The sequence below is a fragment of the Gigantopelta aegis genome, chromosome 6, assembly GCF_016097555.1.
Source record: "Gigantopelta aegis isolate Gae_Host chromosome 6, Gae_host_genome, whole genome shotgun sequence".
NCBI lineage: Eukaryota > Metazoa > Mollusca > Gastropoda > Neomphalida > Peltospiridae > Gigantopelta > Gigantopelta aegis.
Window position 1 is genome coordinate 75,860,268 of NC_054704.1, and position 23,650 is coordinate 75,883,917.

General features: G+C 36.8%; 2 protein-coding genes across 5 annotated transcripts in view; one reads left to right on the plus strand and one right to left on the minus strand.

Moving 5' to 3' along the window:
• Positions 1–16,894, minus strand: part of LOC121376012 (calcium uptake protein 3, mitochondrial-like) — a 117,938-nt gene extending 101,044 nt beyond the window's left edge. For all 4 annotated transcript variants that reach the window (XM_041503771.1, XM_041503773.1, XM_041503772.1 and 1 more), the window contains exons 1-2: positions 16,656–16,894; positions 4,769–4,913 (exon numbers count right to left, since the gene is read on the minus strand). In XM_041503771.1, the coding sequence (XP_041359705.1) occupies positions 4,769–4,913; positions 16,656–16,874 (364 nt within the window). In that variant the 5' untranslated portion in view covers positions 16,875–16,894. The remainder of the gene's footprint in view (positions 1–4,768; positions 4,914–16,655) is intronic.
• A 24-nt stretch (positions 16,895–16,918) lies between these two features.
• The window catches only part of LOC121376014, a 29,053-nt gene continuing 22,321 nt past the window's right edge, over positions 16,919–23,650 (plus strand). The window contains exons 1-3 of the mRNA XM_041503774.1: positions 16,919–17,030; positions 17,909–17,953; positions 19,472–20,275. Coding sequence (XP_041359708.1) covers positions 20,044–20,275 — 232 coding nt within the window. The 5' untranslated portion in view covers positions 16,919–17,030; positions 17,909–17,953; positions 19,472–20,043. The remainder of the gene's footprint in view (positions 17,031–17,908; positions 17,954–19,471; positions 20,276–23,650) is intronic.

Genomic DNA, 23,650 nt, shown 5'->3' on the forward strand with positions numbered 1-23,650 from the left:
TATATGCATCATCCCACAGATAGGATAGCACATACCACGGCCTTTTATATTTATCAGTCATGGTGTACTGATTGGAACGAGAAATAGCTTGGGAAATTAGAAAAATTTCTGTCTATTCTGGAAACAAGAACCTGTCTATTCTGAAAACCAGAATATTCATCAGAAAGGCACCTTCCTGAATAACCAGCATTGCCAAAACTGAATGAAAAGCAAGCCAACTTCGCACTTCATAGAGACAACCGAAAATTAATATTATGTCAATGGTCACTGATTCCCAAGGTCCAAGCCCAGACAGATAGCTGGATAAACGTTTTTTAATACCCCAAGTTGACCCTGATATCTGACATTGTTATTGGTGCGTTTGTTCACTTACATTATTTCTTGCAGAAAAACCTAAGTACTAAATGTGTAACTATTTAGATTAACATGGTCAATCAAGACATAGAGACCAATAAAGAGAGCATCTGTTAGATACCCATTGACACCACATAGGACGAAATGTTTTATTTAACGACACACTCAAAATAGGCTACATAAGAACACAATTTTATTTGTAAAATTTGTTTCCCACATTTAGTTGGGAAATGTTCTTGCACCAGCAGTTGAGTGCAGACATAAACACATAGTTATTTGAAGCTGAATGGAAGCTGGCATATCTACCAATAAATCTACAGTCGGCTGTCAGTAGACACGTCATACGGTTAGCCAAGAAACAATACAACTCTTTAAAAAAACATACAATGAAAAAGTAAAGAAAAAAAGATGATTCTCTTTTATTCTTTCATTGTGAACTGCTTCAATGACATTTGATGAAGTAATAAAGGCTGGGGTAAGACTTGAACTGTGTGTGATCAAAGTCGGGGATCTAAGGTTAACTAGACCTGTCAGATGCTAAATAAACACCTGTGGAAACATCAAACAGACATAAACTGCTGGCACAACTCCCAAAGAACAATTAACTTTCACAGATAAAGCAATAGACCACAGTAGTAGGTTTATTACCAGCTACCACGCAGGGAAGTCAGTCAGTCTGTCTTGTTGGCCAGGCAGACGTCTGGAGTATCATTTCCAAAGGCTAAAGTTAAAACTTTGTTTTGTTTAACAAAACCACTAGAACACATTGATTTATTAATCATCGGCTATTGGATGTCAAAAGTTAGGTGATTTTGACATATAGTCTTGGAAAGAAAACCTGCTATATTTTTCGATTACTAGCAAGGGATGTTTTATATGCACCATCCCACAGACAGGATAGCACATAGCACGACCTTTGAGATACCAGTTGTGGTGCACTGGCTGGAACAAGAAATAACCCAATGGGTCCACCGACGGGAATCAATCCTAGACAGACCATGCATCAAGCGAGTGCTTTACCACTGACCTATGTCCCTGCCCCAAAGCAGGGCAACCCCTGCAACTGCCCACGGCAATCAGCAATGCTGTGGAGATTTTAGTGGAGTTTTTAATTTACCACGGCACTTTTTTCCGTGGACTATATTCAATTTTTGGGTGGCCACGGCATGTTTTTTACATGAACATTTTCCTAATTGCCCATGGCAATCGGCAATGTTGTGGAGATTGAAGTAGAATTTTTAATTCTCCATGCACTTTTTTCCCCTGTGGACTATATTCATTTTAATTTTTCCACAGAATGGTTTTTGCTATGGACATTTTCTTAAATTGTAGGGTTTGTAGGGTGTGATTATCAACACATATGCAGTAATATGTGGGTTCATCAACACACTGGGTGTAGTTCATCAACACACTGACAGTTTGTAGGTCATTTATGCAGAGTGAATGGAGTTAATCACCAAATACAGTGATTTACAGACATTTAGAATGATAAATTCCTAGAACTGGGTGTATTTCATGATTAACTGTGAGGGCAGGGTACAGATCATTCTTTTAACAGGGAGAAATTTAAAAACCGTCCAATGGAATTGATTCCAATACAGGCAGCAGTTTATCAACACACATGCAAGGTGTCCAATTTCCAGGTTAATATACATGTGGTTAATAGAGTGCTGTCTAGAATTCATTGAAGACTTGTTCATTGAAAGTGTGTTAAGTACATGTACATTTGAATGAATGACCAATCTGTAAAAGACATTAACAGTCAAAAATTGCTGATTAATAGGCAATGAATGAATGAATGAATGAATGAACAACACCCCAGTACAAGAATACACATCAGCTATTGGGTGTCAGAAAAGGTAACACATGGTTTGATTATTTCTGCTATATGTTCATGAACTGAAAGTGTCTTAAGTATATGTACATTTGAATTAATAACCTATCCGTAAAGACATTAACTGTCTGCAATTGTTGATTAACAGACAACGTGATTTGTTTCAATAACACACACCCGATGAGTACGATTATTTCTGCTCTATGTTACAAGCGCAAACTGAACAGCGAGTTAAAATTGGTTTTCCCTGTTGTCTGTTACAACTGCGTGTGAAACAGTTTCCTCAGGTGCTCCACTATCTTACTCATCTTGAACAATTTAGTTTGGAGGTTTCGGCCACCACTGGCATTAAATTTGTTCCGGCTGCACACTGACCTTTCGCTGGAGAAACCCACCAGTGGTCTACCACCATGATGTCTGCGCGTCTTGACAAAATATAACAACTACTGCACCGCCGAGCAGAAAGAGCAAACGCTGTCTTGTTTAAAGCTTTCTCTGGTTACCTGACGCTGCGTCACAGCCTCACTTCATTGTGTTTGTGAGGTCTTCATCTCACGGATCCACACACACACACGCAAAACAGCACTTGTATCAGCAGAAGAAAAAGAAAGGGGAAAAAAACACAAAAACCCCAAAAATTTTCATTAAAAGACGGCAGCTTCTGGTACACAGCCATTGTGCAAGTTACATGTTCGACAGTTGTTGCATCAAAGATGGGCTGTCAAGATTTACGTCAAATCAAAGATGCACTCACAGACACTAGTGGGCAGCTTGAGAACACTCAAGTGGTTAACATCCAAACGTTTGTTCATCTCTGCTTAACATCTTACAACAAAAGCACCCATACAGGGTTTCTGCCAGAGGGTAAAAACGGGTAGGGCACCATAACCAAATTGTTTTGCAGATTTTAAATTTTTTAAGTTAACCTTTTCACAAAATTAATTAATTTTTTTAAGTTAACCTTTTCACAAAATTAATTACTCTTATCGTTACTGTATGATTTTCTTAACCCTAACCCTGAACGTAACCCATTTTCTTTCTGGGGGAGCCCCCCCCCCCCCCCCCCCCCATACCCACTATTGACTGTGGTTGCATTCAATTCCAACATGCCATACCCAAAAATTTCTTTCAGGCAGAAAGACTGATTATTGTGATTCAAGTCATAGTACCAAGCAATGTTATTATAATTATCGTGATGTACGTCAGTATAACTATCAATAAAAGTCTTTATAATTACTGTGATGCAAATCACTACAATTAATGATACAAGTAATTATAATTACTGCCATGCAAGTCAGTAGAACACAAAATATTATTAAGCTGAAATGCAGTACATATGTACTGAGAATATTATATTCTTGTGGATTGAAACATTTTGCATGTATGAAACAAATATAAACTGCATAAGAGTATGGGTGGATGGTAATGGAAATCTAAAGATTTAAGTAAAAGTGAAATATGACAACGTTAATATTTCATTTCACTGATCTGATAGAAGCCTAGTGATGTTTGCCAACACCCCAGCATGAAGGCAGGACAGTAAACCTGAATATATCATGCCAGCAAGCTGCTGCGACCAGAAGTAAGGTGTAACTACTAATCAAGAACTGGAGAACAGCCAACATCAGAGTCTGCGACTGCGGGTTTTGTATCTAATCATATACTTTTTTATGTCTTTGTAATTTAAGTTAAAAGGCTCGGTAATGGTGGCGTGTACAGAACACTGGTGTGAACGTTTGGCACTATATTTTACACAGCAAGTCAGACAGTTCGACTATCACATACTACACATGTAGGATGTGTAGAAAATGGGTGCAACACAAACGATAAACAAAAACGAAACACCTAGTGGTGTCAACATGAATACTAATTGCCATTCTTCACCATTATCAGTTGTGGATCCAGGTTTTTTTTGGGTGTATTTACAGTTTTATGAAAACTACAAGTGTTCTTACAAAACCCAAACATACAATATATTCATGATCAATTTATCGGAAAACAAACAATGAAGTGACTGTAAATAAAAGCAGCTCTACTTTTGAGGTGTCCAAAAATGCACACCTCAGCAAGAATCAACCATTTTTAGTTGTACCCCTCCCAAGTAAACCTAGGGTCTGAAAAGTTCCAGTTTCACATTATTATTGTTGAGGTGCTACTTCATATACCCACTGACTTTGGACATCCTGCTTAAATATATATATCATATTTAAACACAGGTTACTTTCATGAGTAAGGTCACCCATGATAAAAGGTGATATCTTAAGGTAGGATATATTCATTATCTACAAATGCACAAGATAGAATGGTGTCATATTCAGGATCTATAAACTGTCGTTAAAGTGCTCGCCTGAGGTACAAGGGTCATAGGATCAAACCTCCTCTATGGACCCATTCTCTGACTGGGCGTTACAGTCCTAACCACTACCACACGATATGTGCCAAATTGATTAGCAATTGTCGTTAGCCGACATTTTTGAAACAATATATTCCCGGTATGTTTTAGCAAATACCATGGCCTTTGATCAGATGTGGTGTACTGGTTGGAACGAGACAAATGAAGGAAATGAGTGAAACACCTACGTCTTGGCGATTCCTCTGTAATTGATTCGAGGAAGTCCTGAGGAGTCATGTAGACGACGTCATCGTATTCGACAGAGGAAAACTGCTGAAATCTCATCTCCCTGAATGTCATCGGTGGTTCCACTTTCTTCTTCTCTTTTTCATTCTGAAAATATACATCATACTCATCACACACACAGTCTTCACCATCAGCAAAATCAAGACAAGCTGTAAGATCACTCTCCTGAAATGCTGTGGTATGTGCTATCTTGTTTGCTGGATGGTGCATATGAACAATCCGTGGAAAAATGTGCAGTGGATTTTCCTCTCAAAGACTATATTTTGAAATTACCAAATGTTTGACATCCAATATCAATGATTAATAAATCAATGGGCTCTAGTGGTGTCGTTAAACAAAACAAATTTTAACTTTTACTCTCTTGAAATGGTTCTAGGTGACCAATCGCATAAAGCTTCAAATAAAACATTGAAATTTTATTACAAGGTGATCAATTTGCCACTCTTCTAAAACTTTCCAGGTGAGTGTGGAAGGGAGGAGGGGAGTAGGGGAGTGGGGGTGATCACTCACCTTTCCTGGTGAAGTCTGAACACATCTTATACAAATCAATTACATAGCTTTAACTGTTAAAATTTGACATCTGAAATGTTAAAACTCTTTATATAATACCAAATTAATATCCAGTTGTGGATAAAAATTAGCAGGAACCAGTAACACAGTATCAGATCAAAAGGGTTTGAAATTTATAAAATTACTTTGGTTACTTTGGCATCCAATACGTCCTTAAATAGCAAACAACCAAACCCTATCATCTTAATTATTCATCCTTTACATCACATATGGCCATCATAATTAGTCAAATTAATAATGGAACAGAATGTTTGATTACTGACACCTCAGCACATTATAAAACTGTGGTTAGCTGGTGTCTATAGTAATATTTGGTTGATAGAGAGAATGAAATTCACTGCCATCATATTATACATGTGGGCCACTCCTACTGAATGTATACAAGGGGTCTATTATATGTACTTTCCCCACACAGCACATACCACAACCTTTGATATACCAACCATGGAGGCTGGAACACTGAAATCAGTGGTTGGGAGGGACCCAACGGTCCACCAAGGACAATTACTCCTATGACATCACATCTCAGGCAAAAACTTTACCAAGGAGTTACATTCCCTCCTGTTATAATTGGGTCACAACTATGTCAATGTTCTCCACTCTGTCTTGTACAGAAGGATCGGGAGGGAACATTTTGTTCAGTATCACATCGTGATTCGCTACCCAAGTCTCAGAGGATTGCTACACAATTTTAAAACATTAAACAGTAGTTGCTAATCAATTTTCCATTGACTAAAAATGTTGCTAATCAAAAATTTTTAAAATAAAAATTTCCTTGAAAGGGAACTAGTTCAGTCGGTTCAACACTTGGTCATAGCATCCTATTCCATCAGTGGATTCACTGAGTTTTTGCACTTCCCAGTCAGTGCCCCATAACTGATATAACGAAGGATCATGTGTCAGAATTATCACATGGTAAATATTCAATAACCTCTGATTAATTAATGTAATGATCAATGTTCTCTAGTGGTATCATTAAACAAAACAAATTTTAACTGTTTTAGTACAGAATTATCAGGGTTTCTGCCAGAGGGTAAAATGGGTATGGCGCCATGCCAAAATTTTTGGCAGATATTTTTTTTTAAGTTAACCTTTTGACAAAATTAATTACTCTTATCATTACTGTATGATTTTCTTAACCCTAATCCTCAACTTAACCCATTTTCTTTCTGGGGGAGGCCCTCCATACCCCTTGTTCGACTGTGGTTGCATTCAATTCCATAGCGCCATACCCCAAAATTTCTTTCTGGCAGAAACAGTGACAAAGTATCAGCACCTTTATGAAGGAATGATAAATAATGGAAATTGTAATCTTCCTAAATGTATCCCAGCCTATAGGTATTCAGCCCGATATTTGCTGTAACCTATCCACAGGTTACCAGGAACTATGCTCATTTCGATGCCTGCACTAGTAGGTTGGTGACGAGTTTGTGAGACAGGTGTGATAGCATTACAGGCAAACTACACACTGCATGGTTTCTCTTAATTACCACAGTCTTTAATAAACACGGCACTGTCAAAAAGTGACAAATGTTTGTTTTTTACAATATCGCGTTTATTTTTCATTGTTTCACCCGACAGCACACGTAACGTAGCAAACAATTGTGTTGTTAACATTTTCAATGTGAGGCAACTGATATAAAAGAACTTCAAAAGAAGAAAATGCTAATTTAGCGGGCTCAGTAAATTTGCTTCTGGCACAAATAAATTTATGCTCCCTGTGTCTGCTTGTTCTGGTGGAAAACAAACAGGCGAAACACTTCCTCCAAATGTGAAGAAACATTTCCTGTGCAAGATAACGTCTTCTTTTTTTAATATATTTCTGCATAAGATTTGATAAGTACAATTAATTATGATTAATTTTACTTATTTATCAAAGAAATAACATTACAGCTGATATGTTGAAAGAACTAACACCCATGAATGTCAAGTTATTTGTTAACTAAATAATTTGAACATGCAAGTCTGAATGTTTTATTTGTCATTGTTAAATAAATGCTTATTCTGCAGTGCTTTGAATGTCTGGACACAGATTTTTCTTTTCTTTTCTTTTCGCTTTCATTTTTTTTAATGCATGTTAGATTTTCTTTCCATCTATACAGTTTATGACAAAATGTTTGGCTTAACAATGCATTTATGTTTTTGCATGCTTATCTTGATGAACCCATCAAATTAGACCATGTCTTCTCACACAATTTTCTTGCAACTATATTTAGACACCAAATTTAGAAATAAAATTATGTCACAGAAATAAAAATTAATAATACATATTTATATAAATATAACTTTATAAGCAATTAAGTGAAAAGTAAATAAGACTTTTTAAAAATACATTAACTAAAAACTTCTTAACAGAAAGTGCAGTACATGCCAAAAACATTTTAATGCCTTGTTGGACAGCAGTGTTGTCACTGAATACAACATTAATTAACAAACAAAAAATTAAAAACACAAACATTAACCCAGGGTGAGATTTCTTTTCTCTTTTTTTTGGGGGGGGGGCGGGGGGCGGGTTCATAAGAAACATAATATGGATGATGAAATGAATGGAAAAGCCACAGTATTTTTATCCCGGCATGGCACAGCATGACAGGGCCATGCTCCACACTTGCTGTCAGTTAAGGTATCTCAGTATCACCCATGCCAAGGGTATGTCGGGTAATCATCCCCAATGTGACACACCCATAATGATAATCGCACCCATGAAGTGGGAGAAACTCTATGTATAATGCCTTACACCTTCCCATCGACCCAAGCGGAGCACTCAATCCTGGTTGGAGCCAATACCGGAATGAAAAATCTCCAATGCCTTTGGTGGACATGAACCCAGTACCTACCAGCCTTAACTCTGATGATGTAACACTGAATACAACATGGTTGTCTCAGCTTAAAACACATATGTCGAGAACGGTTGTTCAGGTTACTGGGAAGTTACCACATATAAGAAAAGTCGAGAATGGTGTTTCATTCTTGACAAAAATTTCAATGAACTGTTGTTTCGTTTCCGAACGTAAACCAGGCAATGCATGCTGGACTTCAGCGTTTCATTTTCTCTTAAGGAATTGCATCGATGTTTGCGCGCACTTGTGCAATTACAAGTAATTATAGTCATTCCGCATTTAAGCAGCGTCCACTAGATGAATTTACTTCCAGGTTTCATTTTCTTGTACAAAATTGCACCGATGTTCGTGCGCACTTGTGCAATTGCAAAGCAATTTTGGCAATCTGCGTTTTCATTTACTTCCGGATTTAGTTTTTCGTACCGATGTTCGCGTGCACCGATACAATTTCATATAGTGTGGTAACCAGGCTATATTTTGTGGTAACCTGTAAATGGATTACCAGACACAATGCTCATTACGATGCCTGCACATGACATGTTCCACCCAGACAATATTTTCCAACATAAGTAAAAAAGTCTGCTCTTAGTCTTAGGAATGCAGACTTGCCAAACCGGTATCATTTAATTTTAAGGATTGAACTTGTATATTTTTCTCTTTGTGCAAGTATTGAGAAAATACTCCATCCTTAATTAAGTTTCTCTCAATAATGTTTTAAAATACAAATATTACAATTATAAACTGAGATCTTTAATACATTACACTAATGTTTGTTTTGCTTAACGACACCAAAAGAGCACGTTGATTTATTAATCACTGGCTAAAAGTAATGGATGTCAAACATTTGGTGATTTTGACAGTCTTTGAGAAGAAACACACTACATTTTTCCATTAGCAGCAAAGGATCTTTTATATACACCATCACACAGACAGGATAGCACATACCACAGCCTTTGACATACCAGTTGTGGTGCACTGGCTGGAGTACACTAATGAGTATATATAATGATCTTGAAAACTTACTTGACTATACAGACCTTACCATGAAAAAAACTGGATTAGAAAAAACTTAGATTATAGGAAATAATTTACATGTAAGATATTACCATATTGATACCATATAAATTCACATGCTAAGGGGAGCTAAACTTTACTCTCCTTGAACTATTTTCTTCGGAGTGATGGGGAGCAAGAATGCTAGCTCCCCTTAAATGACAAGGTTAGACTATATTTGTGGATATATTGCACCAGTGTACATACAAACTGAGAAAAAGATTAAATAGGACATAATTAGTCCACAAAAATAATAAAAATCTCCAATGTATTTGAGGAAGTTAACCTTGAAATCATGATTACCGTGTACTATTTTTCTTTAAAAACAAGCATTATGAGGGTAATGCTAAAGCAATACATGTCCCCTACCAGGCCCCAACAATGTTTTGTATCTCCTAAGTTCAAGGGTCATAACTCCGTCAAAATTGGGTAAATTGCCATGAAAGTAAAACTTGAACTGTAACAGTGTATGATAAAGCTATACACAAAATTTTAGCTCAATATCTCAAGGCCTTCTGAAAAGAAGTCTGGGAAAACTAATTTTCATATCTCCTAAGTTCAAGGGCCGTAACTCCATCAAAAATGGGTAAATCACCATGAAAGTTAAATTTGATCTGTAACAGTACATGATAAAGCTATACACAAAATTGCAGGTAAAAAAGCATTCAATAAAAACCCATCCGGAAATCTATATGTGGGACATACGGACAGACAGATGGACAGGCAGACAGAGATGAAACCTACAGCCCCCTCCGGTTGGACCGGTAGGGGACTAATCAATAATAGGTAATAGAAGAATATCGACTTAGAAAACTTGTGACTATAGAATTTCTCAAAACAATTTATAAGGGACAATATTAAATGTCCAACAGTCAGATAAAACTAAGCTTGTAGGAGCTGTATACTGTGTAAAGACAGGGCCAGCATGAGCTAGAGTTATATAAAGACTACATGACTGGCATATTTAACTTATCGAACATTCACAGTGAAATTGTCCTACTTTCATTGTCAGACAAAGATCAAGTTCTCATTCACAACTTGTAATAAGACACACACACGTATATAAATATGGATATATATATATATATATATATATAAACACACACAAACCTTTAGTCAGTAATGCATTCCATGGATATTTTAGAATGCATTATACATGTATGTGGTGATTATTATCCATGGGTTTCGTTATCTTGAGTATCGCATCTTAGGAATAAAATGATTCAAACTTAGTTGAGCATAATATATAATTTCTTTCCATTAATATATGTAAATTGTACAGACCATGACAGTGTGGTAGGAGCAGTGCTTCATGATAATCATATATACATCGTCAATTTGCATAATTTTTAAAAATGAATAAAACCTGTGTGAATATCTAATCACCGTCGGTAGGTGCAGTACTTTACAAATGGCAGACATTTTAATATTCAAAGGTGGCAAAAAAAAAAATTCAGACTTACTCAAAGTCAAAATTGGCGTAATTTAAAAAGCGGTTGTGCTCATAAAATATGCATGACCTAATTTGTTTAGTTTTTTCGCATAATCTGTTTTTTTCTTTAATTAAAAACAAATTAAGATGCATTGCTAGAACGGGTCATTCAGTAAAATTTACACAAACAGTAAATCAATTATGCCAGATTTAATTGCCTAAACAGTCTTATGGGAAATGATGGAAAGCCAGTGATAGCTCAGCTCTGAATTTAATTTTATTTCATTTCAACTTATTTTTGTGCTTATATCCAATTAAGGTTCAAGCATGCTGTCTTGGGCACACACCTCAACTATCTGGGATGTCTGTCCAGAACAGTGGGTTAGTTGTTAGTGAGACAGAAGAGGGTGTAGTGGTCTTACACCTACCCATCAAGTTGTTAAAACTTGCTCTGGGTGGGAGCTGGTACCAGGCTGCGAACCTTGTACCTACCAGCCTTATGTCAGATGGTTTAACCACGGCACCACCGAGGCCGGTGCTCTGAATTAGATAAGCAGAAACTTAAGTTCATGGAGGACAATCAATCCTACAAGTGTGCTAACACTGAGCTACTTATACATTTATAAGCATGTATACTGTGACCTCTCCATTTGCAATTTTAAATCAGTAACTTTTGCAACATATACACAGGGGGCGGGATGTAGCCCAGTGGTACAGCGCTCGCTTGATGTGCGGTCGGTGTGGGATCAATCCCAGTCGGTGGGCCCATTGGGCTATTTCCCGTTCCAACCAGTACACCACGACTGGTATATCAAAGGCCGTGGTATGTACTACCCTGTCTGTGGGATGGTGCATATAAAAGATCCCTTGCTGCTTATCGAAAAGAGTAGCCCATGGAGTGGTAACAGTGCGTTTCTTCTCTCAATATCTGTGTGGTCTATAACCATATGTCTGATGCCATATAACCGTAAATGAAAAAAATGTGTTAAGTGTATCGTTAAATAAAATGTTTCTTTCCTTCATATAAACAGGAAGTTAAAAGAAGAAAAAAAATTATCCCTTTAATGGACAGCGATAACTTTTATCCAGTGACAACAAAATGCCATAAGTAAAACCCCTGACATGGCAATTCAGCTAAGCCTGTGGCAACTGCCGTCAGTGATGCCAATAAGTTCGAGCCCTGGCCAGGGGCAGATAGTGGCTCAGTCAGGGTTTTATTTCTAAAATTTGACTCGACACACATGGCTTTCATTTTAGGAATTTTAATGTCTTTTTACAAAATTAAAAAGGAAATTTTCAGTTTTATTTCAAAAACATTTAATTAAGCCAAGTTACAATTCAGAAAAATAATGCTATACGTGTACATGTGTTTATTCAAATTAATATATCTATTTTGCATTATGAAACGTTATAGTAGAGGGAAGCGGTGATTGTCAAAACGTTATGTATTCTTTACAAAATATGTCTTTAGATATTATAATAAAAAATGGAAATTATTTACATTCAGATTGGGAATTTTTTTACTTCAGAATAAAAAACGACGTAGCCTTTAGAGAATGATGAGTCAATTATCGGAGTCTAGAAACATAAATAATAAAACCCTGTCAGTGGAAGTGTACTAACTTAAAGCCGCACACCCTAGTTCCATCCAGCGAAAATAAATTATAATTTAGTTAATCTACAAACCTGCAACACACTTAGATCACGTTTTTATCAAATGGAGTGAAAAAGCAGGTTTTATATCGATAAATACCATGGGAATCCCCATGTCCCAATTGCTTGAAATAATTTTGAAAGTTAGTATTCTGATGTCACCAGTAGAAGCACAACAATGCCTACGTCACGACAAATTTCACAGACTTGGGGTGCGTTCGTTTCACCTCTCCTGGACATGTTCCAACTGTTCTGTCCTGGTTGTATCCCCTCTCCAGATATCGTAAGACTTAGCAAAATTATTGGTTTTAAGGGTTTGTAACGTTTTGTATTGAGACACTTACTTGTCTGAACTTTATTGTTACTGAAAATGTTCACGAACTGTGAAGAAAAATCTCACAAATGAACAACAACAAATTGGATGTTTATTGCACGAACCGTGCACGAGAAAACAAACCGAACCAAAATGATAACGGTCACGTGATATACCAAAGTCTGTGACATTAAAAATAGATTGGACCTCTCTTGCTTAACGGTTTTTTCTCGACAACACGTTTTGTGAAAAAATGCAAAAAATGCATTTCGTGGTTTTACAAACATCAGGATTACCAAAAAGCACTTCAGGTGAATGGAAATGTGTATTCTAAATAATAAAATGTAAGTAAAATGCAATTTTATTTGTGAAAAATGGGGTTTAATAGCAAAAAACAATGCCGTAATGGTTAACAAATAAACGTAACTAGGGTGTGTCCCTTTAAAATGTGACAAGTCATACAGGGGACAGTATTTCAAAATCTCAGATAACTGGAAATTAGCTAAGATGATTTTTATCTCTAGAGGTAACTGATTGGTTGGTGACATGAATTATATTCAAACAAACATTCTCAGAGTACTGTTAAAGTAATGCATGTCTCCTACCGAGCCCAACAAACATTCATATCTCCTAAATTCAAGGGCCACAACTCTGTGAAAACTTGGTAAAATGCCACAAAAGTCAAACTTGATCTGTAACAGAACGTTATAACGCTATATACAAAACAAATGCTGAATATCATTGCAAAAAAGTCAGGAAAACTAACTTTTGTATCTTCTAAGTTCAAGGGCCATAACTCTGTCAAAATTGGATAAATCACCATAAATGTCAAATTTGATCTGTAGCCATACATGATAAAGCTATACACATAATGTCAACTCAATATCTCAAGGCACTGTAAAAATATCATCCAGAAAACTCTATGTGGGACAGATGGATGGACAAACAGATGGACAGACAGGATAGAGATGAAACCTATGGATCGGTAGGGGACATGGGGAGAGTTGCCAGGATTGGACCAGTGCCTCAATTGGACCAGAACTGTATTTTCATTCAAATTGTGACAGTAGCGCCATCTAGTCAATATATTAATCTGTACACACGCCGCTATTGGCCTTGAACCAGTCGAGTCGAAAAAGGTAATATTTTTGGATTTATCAATAAAAGTAACATTTATGCATGTATCATCTAATACTATTCTTGGAAAAAACATCTATGGAGCAATATGAACATAGTTAGAAGTGTTAAATTAGGTCATAACGATACATAAAGTTTTGTTATTGTGAGTGATAAAACAAGTGCCAAGATGTTACGCATGTGTACATGTAGGTCAGCATCTATTTATAACTATGGTAAAACCACGATTGGACCAACTGAATTGCTGGGATTGGACCAGTTCCTCAAATGGACCATAATGTTTTTACCTGGTATTTTGGTGATCGTGCCAACCGCCAAATATGATACCAGTTAATTTATGCATCAAAAATTAAATTTTAAGCATGTTTATGAGTAAAACAAACGCCAAAAAGGACCTTTCTGCGTGATACAATCGAGGAATCGGTGGTCCAATCGAGGATTCTATTTTGATTCATGAGCGAATTATATTTTAATAAAGCTATTTCTTTCTTTTTTGCAAGTAGCCATAGTTCGTACTGTGTCTAATTATCCAAAAGAAGGAACTGATATTTTGCAAACCCAAAAGAGGTTCATGCCCAATTTTAGTTACTGTAGCAGATTCCACGATCGGACCACTTTTGTTTTAGCATTAACATTTTTATTTGAACTCTTCATACTGTCCAGTTTGATTTTCTAGCAATGTTTTTTGACAATGCATGTGCTGGGTTCTGGTTTAATTGAAGGCATTTGATTTTTTTTTAAACTCCAAAGTGGTCCAATCGTGGTAGTAGAATCCACGATTGGACCATTTTGGGTTTAAATTTTTTTTTTATATTTACCTGGAATAATTAAACTTTCTACAAAATATGTTGCATCAATGCATATTGTATGCCCCAACAATAATAAAGGAACTACTTTCCTGCTGATTGCTCTATTTGTCTAACTTGCACAACCATTCTTCCTTAAGGGGTCCAATCCCGGCAACTCTCCCCTAATAAGCTATCCAGTTACCTCAAACATGCACTGAACTTTACTTTTACAGCCAATTCTGCATGGTAACTTTTAAGCAAAACAAAATATAATATTGAAGTGAAAATATTTTATTCCAACTCATTACGGTCAAGTTCTTTGATACTTGGTAAACTGACAAGTCACATGCAGAACATGTAATGATTTACCATGTAACCGACTGATGCTCTGCATTAAATTAAACATGCAAACAGAATGACGGTCCATGTGTAATAGTGTGCTCCACAATGCAGATAGTTTCCAACCATAGCTCTATCAGTTATACTAAAGAATGTGGTAATTATTATGTCTGGGATAAAACACATTTAAGAGCCATAAAGCATAGATCTGTGACAACAGGTGGTATCTTTTCTCGAAAGTGTTAAAAAATGTGAAGACATTGAACAGCCAGCTTAAAATGTGCTGGGGTGCCCTTTTCTTTCTAGACTGAAACTTGCACAAATTTATATAGTACTTTTAATTTAAATAACACATCTGTAACCTCAGTGCCTATATACACTCACTACTGCTTGTAAATAGTAAAGATAAATCTAATTTATTATTTTGTTATTTCATTTCCTAATATCTGCAATAACTTTAAGTAATAACCAGACTAATTTTTGCAATAAAATGTTATGACTACATTACTATTAACATATCTTCCACAAACTTGGAATAACCAACCTCCTACTTCGAAATTTAAATGAACATATAAATCTTTACTAAAAAATGACACTTCAAGTTAAGACAACATAGGTAAATAGATTTATATGTACTGGTTAAACTTTTTAAAATCTCAAAACCAGAGATCACACTGGAAAGAATTTTGTTTCAGCCAATTTTCTTATATATGTAAAGTATTTTCTTATGACAGTAAGTATGAATATGTTCAAAAGTGGTTAATTTAAAAACAATTGTATTAGACAATTATTAAATGTTGTAGCCACTTAGTATGAAAATTAGCTACTGGCTAATTTGGACATGGATAGGGTGAGCCCTGAAAATGATGGTTAGGTTGATAATTTGAGGATAATAATCATTATATTTAATTTTGACCCATCCCCATACTGAATTATACCTAGACATATATAGATGCCCAAATTTAACTGGACAATCTATGTTCTTCACATTTAAGACAGAATCATACCACAAGTTCACAACCACCAGTCACTGATTCACAAATTAGAATCACCACAGATTCCAATATACATGAGCAATCACACCTGTTGTCACACCCATTCTAAAAGATTCTCAAACTTTTAATTATATTATCATTACAACCCACCAACATTCAATTACATAACCCCACAGATTCACAATAACCACATATCATTCCACCCACACACATACCCTGCATATCTATTTTTTATGAAATGGTAAGCGTACAATGCAATCACACTGTTACATAATACCTAGTAATACCGGTACGTCAAAGAAAGCCAAGGGGGGATAACTTGCACCAGTTTGTTTCACTGGCATTTTGCATTTAAGCAACATCAACATACTATACTTGGTTCAAAATGGGAAGACACATTCTAGATATGATCATTTTGGGGGCTGGTTCCAATGAAACTGTCACTTCATTCTTTAATTTAACTTTTTATATTGTAAACAAAACACCTGTCGATGTGCCATGCATTGCAAAGGGGATGTCCTCACTCGATTCAGGAAGCGGCCACGATGGCCTACTTAGCTGTCATTTTACTTTTATACATACATGACACATACAAGGCCACACGTATGTGGGGGTTGGGGGTAAAGAAACCTGACAGAAGTGATAAGACGTGTTTGCGTGGGATGACAGGTCAGTGCATGCACACGTAACGGGTGAAGCGGGGACTCACCTCGACCTGGGCGTAGATAACCGGAATCAACCGACCAACTTCGGATTTATGCAAAAAATGCAGCCACCCATAATAGCTGCATCCCCATGCCGTGCCTGCTAAAAGCAGATAAACTGCCTTCCTAGAAAATGAAACTTTAGTAATTTTTTCGTCTGCAAACAACAGAAATCGCAAACGTTTCGCAACTCGAAATCCTCGATAAATAAAATGGGTAGCCATGTTGATCTGCCACGCATGCGCATCAGCGCTGCTGGCAGGGCTGAAATTTGATTGCCCAGTCATAGGCTATACACTGAAAGTTGTCTTAAATTGCTTTAGTTTGCCGGTATTCTGTGGATCGCTAACATGTTATATCAAAGATGGACACAAAAAACGGTAACATTTTATTAATTATTATGTTATCTTACTCATTTAAATATTTAGTATATATTTCTTATGTTTGCTTTCTTTTTCTATTTCCTTATTTACATAGTACATTTAATGTATACCTAAGGGCTTATATTTAAAATGCTGACTTGGTTTTTACAGAAGGTATTTTTATCAAGACATGCCACAGTCGATATCTTAAGCGAATTAATATTTAATATACAGGATGCAATTGTGTTAGTGACGTGTAAGTAAACTATGGATCACTTTTAATTTGACATGACAGTATGTCTAAGTATTACTAGCGACGAATCTTTCAGCAGATAGCCGCATTGCGATCGGTATTATATAGAAGTCGTCCTCGGCTGTCATTTATCTGACAGCTGACCAATTAGTGATATGGCAAAGTCCACCATTTTTACTTAGACGTCGAAAGTGTGTGACATATATATTTTTCACACATAAGTATCACCCCCCACATCACCTCATAGAACTTTTACTACTGCTTCTGTGTTAGTACAGAAAACACACATTATTAAAATCACTCGGGCATATCAGACGTAATGGATCGTCAGAGTACAACGCTTGGCAATCGGCGTCTTGGTGTAAAAACTTGGGGATTTTCAGACAGACGATGTTTTCTGGGCGGCGCGCACTAACTTAATGTGTTTGGATAGTCCTTTCATTAGATATCAGTGCTAATTGACTCAGCCGGCTACCGGTAACTTGGTCTGAACGGGAAGCCCCGTCTGGCGACGTATAAAGAAACATTAACAGTTTAGCCTACTGTTGCCTACTAAAAGCAGAAGTCTTACTTAAAAAGCTGAAGTCTTACTTAAAAAGCTGAAGGTAGTTTTCATAATTTTTTCATTCTTTTTCTGTCGTAGAAAAAGAAGAAAAGCATCGCGAGGTCAGAGGGAGTAAAATCTGAGGTGAGTTAAAGTAGCCTAATATAATATGTATGTATCTTATAGTCGTCCTTCATAACGGTATCGTCCTTAAACCGTTACAGTTTAATCAGTGGACACATAGTAATAGGATTAGACATTACACAATATAGAACATTTAAGTATACGTTATGATTGTCATTAATATTGGATTTTAAATGTTCATGGTTTCTTTCACGAAGCATAATTGAAGAAAAGTTAGTAAAATGTGTGCATTTATGGGTACAGTGTGTGTTAACCAAAGCAAATGACTAGATAACTAAAGAAATGCATATTCTATTTGGAGGTAAAAAAAACCCACAAAAAAACCTTGTGGTAGTAGGAGAAGAAAAAAAATATATATACTGTCTTATCACTACAGTAAATCTAACTACTCATGGTCATGTGAAGCGGAGGGAGGAGGGGAGCTGTCCCACCATGTGAGGTCCAAAACATTTACTTTTTTCAATATATTACATTTTAAACATGTGTTGTGCCACCATTCCGCCACCCCACTGCAACGCGTGCCCCTCTGTTTCACATATCGTTTCTACGGCCCTGCTTCTAGCACTAGGATTTAATTAGCAATAAATTTAGACGAATTTAGAGATGTTCCTTTCGCGCCTAAACATTTGAACGTATAATTGGAAAAACGCCAAAAACAAACTTCTTTTCAAGTCTAATAAGCGCCATCTTTTCTTCTTTGAGGAGCCGCAGACAGATAATGTAAGCTGAACTTAGCGCGTGCAGTACCGGACTGTATACACTTTTGTATGGAAACCTGCTCGTTCTTGAAATGGTTCTAGCACCGAATAGGCGAACCCTTCGTTTGTAATTTTATAGGTAGACAATCCGAAGCAAATATGCAGTTAAAGCTACTTGTGTGCTGAAATTACTCTTGGTCTTAATTACCCATCTGCATTTAATTAGCAATTAATTAAAAATGTATATATATTTATTAAATTTTGGGGTAATGAAGGTTTGTGACATTTATCGTAAACTGTGTGTATTGTGAATCCTTTCACAAGTTTTAATTTGCCCTTTTTCAAATGTGTGAAATCGTATCATAAAGTATGATAGTCTACGGCGCTTTTTTTCCCCCCAGTTTGTCTGTAGAGGTATTAAAAATTTCAAGTCTTTACACTGCCAGTTCAAACGGAAAGGTGTTTCTTCTCTGATTGAAGTAAACGTTTATGGTTTCAGTATCTCACCTGTTGATAAAGAACCGTAGTCATGTTGGTGTACCATAATCAAATTAATCAACAGCCAATTCGTTTAGCGAGTATTTAATTAACACGAACTAAAGCTTATTGCCGCTATCGGTTGATGAAGAATGGTCTGAATTTGTGAAGCGGCTGGCATTGGCTTCACCAGTCTCTTTGATAATCAGAGCCGCTTTTGTGTGCACTTAATTTACTTCTTCGTGCTGGCCGTAAAGTTGTTTTTATGTCTGTCAACTTTACGTAAACTTACGTTGCATAAACTCACATTAGTAGAATACAATGTAAAATATTTGTCTTTCAGATTTGAAGAGAGGATTGTACAAAACTGGTTTACCTCGTGCGGCCGAATAATGGGAACGTAATTATTCTAACCCTGAAGTGAGACGGTTCTGGTCTGCAAGTGAATAAGGATCAGTGATAAGGATATATATTGGTATATATATATACCCGGATTGTTCTCTCTTGTGGAATTCTTGTGTATTTTTTTTTCTCTCGGATTAACCATGGTGCCATTTGCAGATGGAAGTGGATGTTTTACTGATCTGCCATAAAAAAAGAAGAAAAAAAAAGTGGTGAAAAAAAGAAAAGAAATATGTGTCGCCTGACGATCAAAGGGTGAACCTGCTGGAGTAGTTACACTTTTAGTCTTCCAATGCAGATGTTCAACAGTCGAGACGTACGCATATATGAGCGTGTTAACATTCAACAAGCCGCTTTGCACCGTGCATCAGCAGCACCGCAACAACAACAGTGTCCACTGGAAGCATCCCGAGTCATCAGAAAACTCCTATACAACATCCAACGATTGGCGGGCTTCGCCTGGCGGTCTCTCGTCGCCAGCGCCCCCTCGAGCCGTGGTTACAGCACACGGCAATGAACTCAAGCCATTCTTTGAGGAATTTATTAATTATTAATTTCCTTATCAATCTGACCCTAGCAACAAACATTCCTCTTGGAGAGCCCCCCATCCAACGCACACAACCCACATATTGGGGAGACAAGACGCGCCGAATTTATCTGCAGACGAGAACAGGTCATTTCTTGGAAATCTGTCCCGGAGCCAAATTTGGTGGAATTCGGGGTGTGCACCAGAGGACAGAGTACGGTATGTTACCATCTGAATATTGACTGTATTCATTTTAACCATTGTTAGTTAGATACAAATCAGCATGTGTTTTGTCTTTTCGTTGATAATGTATGCATGGCTCACCATGCCCAGTGCCAAATTAGCTTACTGCTAACTTGTTTTATACATACAAAATGACTACAACATTTGGTGATATTTTTTTGGTGTATGCTTTAGCCACTTTTTACAAATTTTCAAGGACATATTCAACTTACCTGGAAATTGGCTACGTTAAAATGATTTTCAACATTTGAGCCCCGAATATATACTTGACGTATTGTAAAATGCACGTACACTGTTATATATATTATGAAACATAATATCGACATAACATACGACAGACATCTGGATGCTGACAGTCGATACGATTCATATTTCTCTTTCGACAGGCGAATTGATATGTTAAATGAATTGAAACCTTTTTGAGTAATTGCAGGACTGCTTTAACATTACATATTCGTAAAAACAGTTATATTTTAAAAATAATCTCAAGGTTAATGGTTCAATCATGGCTTGAAGTTAGGCTTGAATGACTAAAATTTGATTTTTAAATTTATGTTTTAAACGTTGCAAACTTCTACGAAAAGTACTTTTAAAAAGATGTACTGTCTGGTTTTGTGATATTTGAGCTTATGTTACTAGGCGCGGATCCAGGGTGGAGTCTACACACACTTCCTAAATGTAAGTTGTCTGTTTGCAGGGAACGCACTTTAAGTACTTTTTTTGTTTTTTTTTTGGTCTTGAGCAAAAGGGGTCCAGACCCCCCCCCCCCTCGACCCTCCCCCAGGATCCGCGCCTGATTACGTGTTGTTTACGTGTTACTCCGAACGTCTGTACAGTTGTTTGTATCAATATCTTTGGTGTGTGTGTGTGTGGGGGGGGGGGGGGGGTGCCCGGATCTTGTACGATGAAGGTAGTACAGGACTTAGACATATAACTTTAGCTTAGGTGCATTAATTATTTTTTTTCACACCACTAAACTGTGAATATTATCGTAGTGCCTAAAAGAGTGGGAAATAAGTTACGTTCCCCCCCCCCCCCCCCCTCTTAATTACATTATTTATAACACACAACCATCACCAACGCCTATGCTATCTTACACTTGGCAAAAGGAAACAACGCGTAACATTTTATTATCAATTTAGTGAAATTACTCTTAATTTATTGTCCTGTTTGCACCTGTTTCTATACATAACATTGTTGGTTGTTGCACCCAGTATGTCAAGTAAACTATAACGGCCATGCGATTCGGAGAGAGAGAGAGAGAGAGAGAGAGAGAGAGAGAGAGAGAGAGAGAGAGAGAGAGAGAGAGAGAGAGAGAGAAGAGAGAGAACGAGAGCGTGTGTGGGGCTGAGTTATTTGGGCATTTACGATCACTGCATGCAGTTTTACTACCGTAATTGTTTATCTATTTACTGTTAAATCGGTACGTCATTAAAAATAAAATCTGCTAAGTTAAATAGCGGGAAAGGTATGCAATGCAGACAATTGAAATTTTGCACAAAACCAGTTTATTGTATTGTGTATTGACTGAACATTTCATTTTAATTGATTTTGATTGGAAATAACTTTTTTCAGGATGAAGTAGAGTGTTAGTTTTTACTTTCTCAGAGAAACAGTTCTATCTGGTATAGTCGATAATGTTGCAATCGAGGAACTTAAAAAAGAAATATGAAAGTGTTTGTGGAAAAAACATATCTCAAAGAAATAAAAAAGTGCGCCTTATAAATCAAAGAAAAAGACGTTTGTGTATGGCAGAAGAAGACATCATTTTTAGTACAGAAATTAGATGTTGAGTAAAAGTTAAAGTTCGTTTTGTTTAAAGACACCACTTGAATCATCGGCTTCTGGGTGTCAAACATTTAGTAATTCAATGGTGTAGCATTTTAGACCTTCCTTTTTGTACCACGCACCATTCTGACAGCAAACCACGTATCAACATGGAATATTTTACCATCAATACACAACATAATAATCCGGTTTTCTGCAAAAACTTCTTCTTTGTTTTTAAAATTCAGCGTTTTATATTTTTTCCGCTATTCAACTTCAAAAAGTGGGACTTTTCTTTCTTCTTTTTTTTTTTTTTTTTTTTTTTAATCACTCGATATATCGAACAATCTACAGTATCGTGTGTCTCGTTAATTAAAGTTATTTATTTATTTAAAATATAGAGTTACGTACAAGTCTCGACCTGACAGTACTCGGCCACCAAGCGGCTGACACACATAAACACATAGATAGATATATACATACATACATACATACATACATACATATATATATATATATTTGGTGGAGGGTTTTATTGTCTCTCGTTCCCGGTATTGGGAGAAGCACACACGTCTGCTCTCCGCTCGTTTATTGTCCTATAACGTCTGAACATAAAGCGGAATTCGCCACGGGCTGCTGGCGGTCCAACTATCAGGGGCCGATCACAAACACTGATTGCCTTTAGCGCGGACACGCTCTCTGTATTGACAGGCAGTTGTAAGATACAAACAATTATTTATGGGCACGGACAACACGGGTCTAACACATGTCACTATTGTCCGTGGAACCAGGCTTTTTAAACGGTCCCCTATTTAATAATATATGAACAAAAAAGAAATGCCCACTATTTAGTATTCACAAAACACACACACACAAAAAACCCCAACACTACCCACATGGTCCTGACAATCGAAGGACTTATATCGTGATCTGTGTGAGTATACAGAGTGTGTATTCCTCGAGAAAAACATCAATCGTATGCAAAGCTTTTGTGAGAAGACTATTAAAGAAGGGACTGAGAGGGGATCTCGGACTTTATTTCAGGGGCAGAGCCACGCATTAACATTTGGTGAAAAGTCCACTCTAGTCGTTATTGTAAATCAAGAGAATTCAAAAGACAAACACAAATGTGCAAAATTGGAAGACATGTACATTGAACAGGGACACAGTTAAATGATACATTAAAAGGGTCCCATAAAGGGATCACCATTTCTGGGTTAATTGTTCAGTGCCCATAAAGGAATTGAATTATTTTAGTGTCCAGAAATGGGTGACATTGATTCTTTGCCGCCCAAAATGGGTCATCATTATTCTCATGGGCGTACATAGGATTTTGAAAAGGGGGGTTCCAATACATAGGATTTTGAAAAGGGGTGTTCCAAAATAGATTGCAGAGATATTGGGGCATATATTTCTATGTTGAGTAAATATAATAATGTCAGATATCAATGTCAGATATATTAAATGATAAAAAAAGCGATTTGGGGGGGGGGGGGGGGGGTTGTTCGGTCGAACCCATCGGGACCCCCCCCCCCCCCCCATGTACTCCCATGATTCTACGCCCAGAATAGATGCATTAATAAA